Raw genomic sequence first — 11393 nt, forward strand, 5'->3', positions numbered from 1 at the left:
AGAAGAAGAAGAAGAAGAAGAAGAAGAAGAAGAAGGAGAAGGAGAAGGAGAAGGAGAAGGAGAAGAAGAAGAAGGAGGAGGAGGAGAAGAAGAAGGGCACGTGGAGGAGTGGAGGACAAAGGAAAAAATAAACAAAGCGACGTACGTGTTTACGTTTTATGAGCCAACTCTGTCCTTCACCATCACTCTAGGCTCTAGCCCCTCATCCCATTCCCCTTTCTCTGACTGCCATAGTACCTCAGCACGAAAATTCGCTTTGCGGATTCTGAAATGATTTGGGGGGCGGGGGACGCTCTACGGGATACAAGTAGTTCACTTCGAAAGCAGGCACAATAATAATTAACCTAGATCATTTCGACAGCAGATCAAATTTTGTACTAGATCGAGCCATCAGTCGACAGAGTTGGAGTTTTAGTAAAAACAAAAGAAGCACACCAACACACTAACGGTGTTATACTGCAGGGCGCTGGGAAGAAGCAAGGCAGAAAAACAGAAAAAAACAGAGAGAACAAAAAGTAGGGGCACCAGTGGCGCCCTCCAACCACCCGCAGTCGACCGACATGGGGCAACCGTGGTTTGCTTGGATTACGATGATGTTATCCTTCAACATCCTCAGCCGTCTTTATCAAGAGTACCCTTTTACATGTAGTTAGTGTTCAGTATTCCCTTTTGAAATTGATCCTGGTGCTTGGGGAGCTCTGGTGGCCATGTCTTTGATGAATCCCGACTAATATCTATCGTCGGCCAGCTGTTTAGGTGTAACAAGCCCACTTTTTCGATTATTTTTTAAATTGCAGTTTCTCAATCTGTGGCATCGGTTGCATATCAGGGTCAAGAAATATTTTGTCCAAATTAGTGGATGCACCTCGCGACCGGCAATATCTAATAAATAGTGTAGCTACCATTTTAGTTTGTCAAGCAATAATATTGGCTCTTTTGGGGCTGTCTTTTCTGTTGTTGGGTATGTTTTGGGTTTTTTTTCTTTTGCCTATCAACACCATTATAATGTGAAAAGAATGACTGGTATGGCTTCTTTTTGTGAATTCTTTTGCTTATTCTTTTCATTGCTATGTGAACACTTGATTTGGGGGGGGGGGGGTTGTTTTGTTTTGTTTGTTTGTTGTTGTTGGTTTTTTATAAAAAAGATTATCGACAAAATAATGGTCTGTTCACGCTGAGAACAAGCATGGCAAACAAAAAAATATTAGCAGAGGGAAAGCTACTAGGAGGTACGCAAGAACTACCATCATCGCCCTCCAACCATCTATAACACACTACAACACACATCAAATAAACTACAGTCGAAATTATCAAGTAAGACGGCCAATCATTGTAGAAGAGAAAAGCGGTTGTCATAGACAGGTAGAGACGTCTTACACAGTGTCTTTATAAATTCAAAGTAAAAAATGCTGTAAGGTGTGAAATGGGAATTTGTGGCCGTCCGTATACATGTATGGAGTTGTCTTATACTGGTGGCCGTCCGTATACATGTATGGAGTTGTCTTATACTGGTGGACGTTAGAGCAGGTTCAACTGTAGGTATTCTTTCATTGAACAACAGCAAAATTATAACTTAACGGTGCCCCATAGTATCACTATAAGAGTTGTCTTTCTTTTTTTCTTTTTGGTACCGTAAGTGTTTTACAGCGCTCGCATCTGCATAAGGTCACATGAGCGCACGGGACACATTTAACTTTTTCAGTTGGTAGGAAATTTTGAATTTTGCCCGGGTGGCGGCCGAAGCCTACTTTTATAGATTTTGGACCATCAAAGGATCTTTAACGTGCACAACTTGTACACGACACCTCCGAGATGTTTCGCCCTTGTCCGAAAAGGCTAGGTGTAGATCTTTCCTCCCAGAAGATCACGGGTGTGGCTGAAAGACAGCTGTAAGAAGGAGCCACGGAGTAGCAATAGGAAGGCTGCAGAAAGAGTCAGGAGCCCATAGGAGGGGACAAAGGAGGTGAGGGGTGGGGGCAGAAATAGGAGACGAAAGCAGACGACAGAACATTGCTTGAGAGCAGGAATGACGGTGAAAGGAGACAATTTTAGAGAAGACAATTTTCTGTCGCTACCCGGATTCGAACCGGAGATGAGAGGTGAACCTTAACCTCTAGGCCACGAGAACCCTCAAGAGTTGTTTAATTCCAGTAAGATCAATTTGGAGGAAAACCGGATTTTCCGATGTCAGTCAAAAATAGAACTATGAATTCAAATTCATTTCCAACAAGGAGAAAATCGTTCACGTCGCTTGAGAGTTGATTAGGAAATAAAAGCATATTATGACAGAGGTTTATTCCATAGCAAAGACGGGCCACTGCTATTCCCAAAGGTCATTATTAGTAAGAAGACTTTTTATTCAATGTTTCCCTTCAAATCCATAATAAAGTGAAGAGTTAATTCATTCTTTGTTAAAAACAAACTAAACAAACAACCAAAAACAAAAACTCAGATAAAACAAACAGTACTGACAAATAATATATTTCCAAGGGGTTTTATTTCTTAGAAGCTGTCAATAACTAATGATTTGCATTTCTTTAATTAATGCAGACAAAAATTGCAATTAAATACATTTATATTAGATTTCAATCATGCACTAAATAGTAGTACAATTATTGTCTTGATGAGGGCATGCAAAAAAAAAAAAAAAAAGAAAAGAAATTAATGAGTGAAAAAAGTTATTCATCATAATGAGCAGCACCAAGTAGCAGAGGTGAAAGGTGATTTAATATTATACAGAGAAAACACCGCAAAACAAACCTCTGTAGATTACATTGAGTTTCACACCAGTTTTAGCACAAAATATCTTCTTTCAGGGGATCAGGGATCTTCAAAATAATGCCTACATACAGAGAAACACTGCAAAATTACAATCTGCATACACGTGTATCTGTAACATTGAGTTTTATATATCCCTTTAAACATTAAATATGTCAGTCAAGAATTGGGAACTCAAAATAATATCCATCTCCAATAGGACAGGAGAGGATTTTTTAAAAATCAACATGCATCCCTTGCTGAGAAACATCTTTCTATGACAGGATTCGAACTGGGCCATGTGCGCCATAGTCGAAAGCACTGCCACATAAACATTGTATATGAACAGATCTGACATCCTTACCGACACATGTCAGGGCATCCACTTCAGTATTGAGATTCTTTTCATCTTTGTCACCTCTACATTTTGAGAACAATCTAAATCATAGGAAACGATCAGTCATGTGAATCACAAGGGTAAGGGATTCGGACCAAGGCTATTGGCACCATAGCCAAGCATGATACTGAGCTATCAGCACAGCCAGCATATGATTCATAACCCACTTTCTTCAATTTCTATAAATTAGAAAAAAGATATAAGCTAATACGACTTTGTTTTTTTCCTTTGAAAAATCACCTAAACAAGTAAAAAAAAAAAAAAAAAGCCATCATTCAGAAAACAACTGAGTAAGTTATGAAGGTATGTAATTGATTGTAAATGTGTCACACTCAATCGACAAAATTTTAATAGTATAGAAGTTGGGCTGTTTCAACCCCATCTGCCAAGTTGAATCAGTGCTGAGTAGGCTAAAGCTGTGCCCATTCGGCTTTACTATTCAACACTCACACTTTTTACGCTATTCACAGTCATTCCAATGCAGCGTGGTTTTGAGATAATATCTGCGTCAGTGCTGTAGTGGTTAGGCGCTTTGCTGTTGCATACAGGAGACCAGAGTTCTATTCCGCGGAGAAAATTGTTACCGACTATCTCGGCCTTTCTGCTGGGATGTATCCCTCTCAGTCTTGGTTTAGCGCTGACAGGCAGGGTCAGAAGCCACATCCTAAATTACCTAAATTGTCCCGATAGAGGCATAAAAACACCTATGTTTAATAAAGAAAAACGCCAAAAAAATATATGATTTCCGTCTCATTTTTTTTCAACCCATCGAAAAATCAGAGCTTATGATTATTATATTTAAAAGCATGGAGGTAAATACAGCAATACAAGTACAAGTACTTTATAGTTGATGATTATGAGACAGAGAAACAAGAGGAGCCAACAATAGTAACAAAACATGCCTCAAAGAAGTATTCACTACTCCATACTCAGTAGTCACACCACGAATAGCTCAAGCTCCCATTACTTTTGAAGAGTTAATGGTTTTGCAAGAAATTAACAATTTACCCTGTTTCAATTAACTCTCCTACTTCGCATATTTGAAAGTCAAAACATTATGAATGGTGGCCTGACATATTTGTATTGCACTGAGTGCATGCCATCATGCGCTCAGTGAATAGACATTCTGAATAGCACTGTGAACAGTGAATTTTTATATATATTGAATAGCAAATATTGTGGATGATAAAAAAACATTTCCACACGGTATTCGAATAGCACAAATAGTCACCTCATGCTTCTAGGCGTCAATGACATTTCATTTCCTCAAAATTATATAGCGCAAAAGTAGGCTACAACATTTTAGCAGAAAGACGCAAATATACTCAATAAAATAGACCTTTGCATGCAGAAAACAAAGTCATGCCTTTTGAGTGTAATGGCAGAGAGCCCACCAATCGCACCACAGACACTGTTGATCTGTGACAAGAACGGTGGATTTCAAAGGGACATGTAACAAACCAGCAAATGCACCACACAAAAACAGACAAATTACCAGATCATTTCAAGCAGAACAAAGCTGACACTTATAATTGTATAAACAAATCTGAAGAGGTTATAGAGATTCATTTCCCAAACATAATCCATTATCTGAACCAGATCTATTTCCCTAGCCAGAATTTCCACTTTCATGGCACCCCCCAAAAAATGACCCTACCAAACTAGATCACTTAGCAATGAAAGACATGTCCAAATATTTTACACCTCATCACGTTCAGATCCATTAAGTATATGTGAAGCATCATGGTGAAATCTGGCGCTCGTCAAAATAACAAAATTAGGGAAACAGGCATTTCAGTTTTGCAATTTTAATCAAATCTTTTGGGTTTTTTGTTCAACCCTTTTATGTCCAAAAAACCCCCATATTTCTATGTGACTTATATTGAAAAAAGTTGATTAAAAGCTCAAAATACGTTATTTTTCAGTTTTCAAGGACTCTTTAGCTATTGAAGTCACCAAACTTTGGCGGCCATTTTCTCTCTATTTTTACTGCTGAAACCAAGTGAACTTACCTCTTCCTATCACAAATACCTTCACTTCTGCTCAAGATAGATGGGTATTTTTTTTCCTCAAAAAAGCAAGATAAATGAACAAGCTTTAAAATGATACCAATAACTCCACATGCACAAAAAGTCATGAGCGCCTGATTCCACCGCGTCTTGACACATACACGTTCAGATAAAAAGATCTGAACAGGTATTAAAAACTTTTCTTTGGGGGTCTTCAACTTTTACTTTCCGAAAAATCTTTACCAATAACATGCATCTCTCAAAATGTTCTCTTCAGGGCATATGTGACAATTTAATTCACCATTATCTATTGATAACATTCACAGACATGAAAACATTTTTATGAAAATTAACTTCATATAAGTCGAAGCATTTCCTTCATCTTTGTATTGCTTACAGTCGTGTTTGCCAACCAGGGCAATATTGCCCACTCGCAGGCGATTAGGTAATTTTGGAGGGCACTTTAGATCACTTAAGTAGTGACAGGAACTGCTAAATGCCCTGCTTAGAAATACAAGCAGGTAGGCAGTATGAAAATAAATTTCAGCCTCTAAAAGGTGGCAAAAGTGGGCATTCGCTATATAAAGGTTGACAAGCACTGGCTTGCAAAAGCGTGAGGTGAAACACTTTTGAAAGAGCCGGTATAAGAGTCTGTCGAAGTTGACACTCCTGACTACATGTAGTAAGTACACCATATCAACAATTTTTTAATTTTAAAAAGCTGAAACCCACATGTCTCAAAGGGATTAAGCATACACATCATCAGAAAACCGGCTTAAAATCTATTCATTCCCACCTCACTAGCATTCTCCCTTGCTTAGCACAAAGAAAAACAAAACAATTAATAGTAAATGTTATATGTCCGAAAAAGACATACTTAAGATCATATAAGGGGCAACCTGCTTCGACCGTGCCTTCAGGGCCAATTCAAGCTAGATTTATGTGGATGGAATACAATTTCCAAGTTTAATCTAGTTTAGTTTAGTACAGTTTTACAGCACATGCAACACAGTTAGGTCACATAAACGCCGAGATAACAGTGGTTACCAGTTAGTAACATACCAATAAAAGAAGGAGGAGAGATGAGGAAGATAGATGTTCGATAGAGAGAAGGAGCAAACCACACCAGAGCATCCGCTAACCAACCACCCACTACAGCAGCAACCGAGAAGGCAGGAGGAGACACTCGTTAAAAGGGAAAAAAGCTTCCCCATGAGAAAACTGAATTCATGTCTTCTGTATGTGATTGCTAAGAGCTTGCATCGTGGTGAAATCAGATGCTTGTCAAAAAGATGAAATACGAGAAATCGACATTTTATCGACCAGTTCGGACATTTTTTTCAAATTTCTGAAATTTTTTTCAAATTTCTGTTTTTTTGGCTTGTAGGTCCATTCAAAAACACTTTTAAGAGGGATTTTGTGGAAAAACGTTCATTAAAGGCACATAAAATGTCAATTTGCAGTTTCCAAGGACTCTTAAGCAATGGAAGTCACCAAATTTTAGCCACCATTTTTTCACTAATTTTACTTCCCACCTCCTTCAATCGCAAATATCCCCCCTTCTATTAAAGATTAATGGATATTTTTTTCATCAAAAGCAAGGCAAATAAACAACCTTTTAGATGACACCAATAACTCCATTTGCCCAAAAATTGACGAGCTCCTGATTCCACTGCATCGTGACACAAATCATCATGACATACATGTTATCAGATTAAGGTCATAGACTGTCTCATCAAATAGTTTTGGATACATATTTCACTTCTTTGGGACTTTAAAGAAGGAAGAATGACATACACAGAAGCATTAACCATTAAAGCAGCAAGAAGAACAAGCATAGATTAATTACGCTTTAACTTTCATTTATAAAGCAAAGTTTGAAATGGCTTTTTCTTTACTCTGACACGCTATGCAGAAAACTGAAGACAGCATTGCTACAAAATACATGCAACGGCACTCATAAATAACTCACAAGTATAATAAATTAAGTCATACTATCATGAAAAGAAATAGCAGCAATCAGTGATTTGAATCAGTTATGTCACACAATTTACTTACCAATCAAGTGGGTAAATAGAAGACCATTAGGTTTGTAACACATTTGTAAAGAGTGAAAAGCAGTCAGTCTGATCCTTGCATACAATGACATTCATTAAAGAAAATAAAGCATGCTAAAGCAGATAGAGCTTTGTTCCATTGTTTAAGGCCACGCAAAATCATTGCTGTCGCAATTTTTAAAAAAAGAGCAGCTCTAATGCTATTTGCTTAACTTGTAAAGCAAGGCGAAAGAGACGCTCAATTCTTTTAACTTGTAAAGCAAGGCGAAAGAGACGCTCAATTCTTTTAACTTGTAAAGCAAGGCGAAAGAGACGCTCAATTCTTTTACGAACAAAGACGATATGTTACTCAAAATAGGAGTGCAAATCATATATATATATACTATAGCACCTGGATATCATTAATGCATATGGCTGCTGCGGCATTTCTCAAAATAAAGGGTTAAAGCAAATGCAAAACTACTAAGAAGAAATAGGGGTGATTGGACTGCAAAATTGCAGAGGAGGTTTTTTCCTAGGTTGTTTGCGCCTCACAGTGTAACATTCATTGTTTCTTGAACATCATTCGTTGTGAGAAACAAAGAGACAGATATTTATAATTAGAAGATGAAGCTAAAATCGTCCCACAGAAGTTTACACAAACAAATTCTGGTTTTCAAAGATAGACATAACAAAAACTTTTCAACAAACTTCACATACAGCTGCAACTTAATTCATTTTAAAGCTCATTCAAATGATTATAAACATTTTGAGCTCAAGCAAACTCTCCCACTGCCTTACAATCTCTCTCCACTCGTTCAAAAAGATATGCAGTCAGTATAAATTCAACTCAAGGAACACAATTCTGTAAAAAAAACTTAACACAGTGCTGAAACTTTTCAATGATAAAAGGGATTTCCTGAGAATGAATCCAGGAAAAAAATTAAGTGAGAGTGAAAAAAATTCTCATATCACACTAGAACCACACCCCCCGAATACAATTGTTGTAACATAGCATAATTTCAGAAACACTACTAATATCACTACTTGGCCCAAACCTTCATACAAATCCCAGTTTTTATACATATACACTAGAAACATCTCAAATAAGGAAAGAAATTCATTTGATAAAAATCATACTGAGATCATGTAAGATACACTGTTTAACTGAGAAGCATAAAACACAAAAGACAAAAGCCTGCTGATATGGGAGAAAACTGTGGCTAAAGTCACATTTTCCATGAGCTTGCAAACTAGGGAGGGTGAAGAATATAATGAAACCTGAGGTATCTGTGACCTATCAACTCTGACCAATCCTTGCCCATGTGAACACAGAGATAACAAGCTCAACTATATTACAGTGAGTAACCTTATAAAAACTGATGTGAACTAAAGACATGAGCTGTATTTCGAGGGAGAGTAACACCTAAAACACAATGGGAATTACTCAAACTCACTTGAAACTGATATAAAGAGTCAAATTCTGATTCGAGTCAGGCAACGTAATGATACAACATGAGAAAAATACCTCAAATAGCAAACTATGAATCATGCTAATTTTTCGACTGCCACAAGGAGACCAATGGCCAATAACCTTCTCTACAAACATGCAACTAACACATCACTCTTACTTATCTTTTAATCTACAGCTCATACAGATTTTTAATTTTGGCAAATATGATTTATTTTATAAATTGGAGTCACAAGAATGAACAACTCCTACTCAATGACATAACACTATACCAAAAGACCTTACATTACATTTTGTATAGTAAGACCGCTCTTGATCACATAACACACTTATCTCAACCCTTGAAATTTCCCAGGGAGAACTCACATAGTTGAAATACGAACAGCAAATAAATACTTGTGAATACTTAACTTGAACATCGCAAACATACTGAAACAGAAAGATTCTTGCACACACACAAAACGATACATGAGCGCAAAAATAAATACTGAAGAAATCAACACCTCGTTCCCGCAGAAAGGCATCACAAATTAAGCAGATCCTCGACAGACTTTGTTCGGGCAAACGCTTCATAGCACGCAGAGCCTCCCATATATTTCTCCACCCCATCATCCAATTCATCTTCTTTCAGATCTGTACCAAAGGTAGGAAGTTGTTTGCTTCGATTTTCTGCCAACCTGCGAAAGAAGGGGAAAATTTATTACAAATGATCACAATGAGAGTGTTATCAAATCTTTTGTATAAGTTTATGATCTAGTTTTATCATTCTCTTACTAACATTAAAAATATAAATAGACCTTATTTAAAAGATGAAACTCCATCATTTGTGAGAGTTTCTAAATTGGATATTGGCTTATTTCGAAACCATACCACTCAAAAGCAAAGAGGAATTTTTACAGTAGCAATATTACAGAAACTAGATATAGGTATAAATTATGTGACTAAATCTTGATGTACTACAGAAAGTTCATTTTTAGTGTATAGAACTGTAAATAAAATGCAACTTCAAAAATTAATACAAACAGTCCAAAGTTAGGAAAAGTTGCAAAAAGAATCATGAATTTCTAAATTTGTGTACTCCTGACAATGAAACAAATTCAAAATTCACTTCATTCAATTCAGAAACTACAGCAGAAATTTAAAAGAAGTTTGTTATAAAGACATGCACATAAGAAAAGGCACCTTTGTGAGATCAATGTATGTGATTTTGTCAAGAAAACTACTAAAAAGCAATTTGAATTAGTACTTTGTAACAAAAAAATCAAATGTGTTCACCATCTCCAGTATGATGATTTTCTTGCCTACAAGTAAAATAATCATTAAAATTATTATATTCTGTTAAATCTGGGGTGACCTTATAAAGGCTATATGTAGCCCAAATAAGCACTCGATATGCCATGTAAAACGCAAATAATCCAGCCCCACAGCTAAGCTTTTGTGGACTACATGTGGAGCATAAATAATCATCACCCCCCCCCCTCCCCACCGGCAGCTTATTTCAGCTACCGAGGCCTACATAACCAAACGTCCCTGCCCCTTGAACCAAGAAGGCTTATAGGTTACAATTCTGAAGTTTGTAATCTAAATCTCTTAGTTTCTTAGATTGATTGTCACTGAGTAAAATCTTGGCCTTTTCAACACTGAATGCTGCAAAGTGCGCTGGCTGAACAAAAGTGTCAACACATCACATAGATTCTAGATCCAACTTCTTCTTAGCGTTCCCCCGCTACATGTCACAGGTAGTCAACTGCTGGTTCTTCAACCTGCAGTGCAACTGATTTTTATAATGTAAGAGACCGTTTTTCCAACTTCGAAGGGCCCCTTGCCATCAGGCAGCCACATTCCAATTTCGAAGGTACGGTACTCTATATGTTTTCATACTGACTTGAGTATTTTCGGTTTTGGTAGGATTCTTCAATTTCGTCCTGTTGGCGGCATAACTGTCCCCGTGGTTTTATGCACCCCGCATAATTTAGCAAAATTTGATCATTTTTTTGCATAATTTCTGATTATCTTCCCTTATCATTCTTTATTAAAATTAACAGAATCGCATAATTTCATATTTTTGGGCTCATTTTGCGTAATTTCAGAATTTTTTTTGCATAAAACGACGAGGACAGGCATAAGCCTCCTCTTATTGATTTAAGAACCACCAAGGTTTCTTTAACGTGCACACAGGATCTCTAAGATTTTTCGCCCTTAACCGAGAAAGCTAGGTGTACCTCCCCTAAGATTAGGGGTGTGGCTGAATGACATCAGTAAGAAAGAACCAGGGGAACAGTAGAAAGAGTCAAGAGTAGAGGGGAGAAGAGCTCAGAGGAGACTGGAGCGGGGGGGGGAGGGACGTCTCTGTAGAGATTAGTTGATTTTAGGGTCAGTTGAGAACAAAGTGAAAACGAACTGAATGAAGTGTTTTACGTGTATGTCATAGTAGGCATACTTCAAAAGACAATACAATAAGTGAGTCTGTGATGGTGGATGGCGCAGCTAGTGACAGCAGCTTCGGGTAGCATAACTTTTATTTGAAAATGAAGTTGGATTAGATATAGGCTATGTGTGCTACAGACAAATAATAGGTTATCAAGATACAGTCGACCCTCAGTCTGCGTAAAAATTCCGAAATGTTAAATTTAAAAACGAACGACAGATCTTGTTCGTACTCGTACTATATACTATAATATGTCTGGGAAGCCGGATGAAATCTCTGTCTCGGCCTCAGGAAT

At 37.3% G+C, this 11393-nt stretch overlaps 1 protein-coding gene across 3 annotated transcripts in view; it reads right to left on the minus strand.

Moving 5' to 3' along the window:
* Positions 1–7727: 7727 nt before the first annotated feature.
* LOC101851346 (low density lipoprotein receptor adapter protein 1-A) overlaps positions 7728–11393 on the minus strand; it is a 25801-nt gene continuing 22135 nt past the window's right edge. For all 3 annotated transcript variants that reach the window (XM_035969459.1, XM_005097117.3, XM_005097116.3), the window contains exon 9: positions 7728–9347. In XM_035969459.1, coding sequence (XP_035825352.1) covers positions 9194–9347 — 154 coding nt within the window. In that variant the 3' untranslated portion in view covers positions 7728–9193. The remainder of the gene's footprint in view (positions 9348–11393) is intronic.

This window comes from Aplysia californica, unplaced genomic scaffold (assembly GCF_000002075.1).
Source record: "Aplysia californica isolate F4 #8 unplaced genomic scaffold, AplCal3.0 scaffold00146, whole genome shotgun sequence".
NCBI lineage: Eukaryota > Metazoa > Mollusca > Gastropoda > Aplysiida > Aplysiidae > Aplysia > Aplysia californica.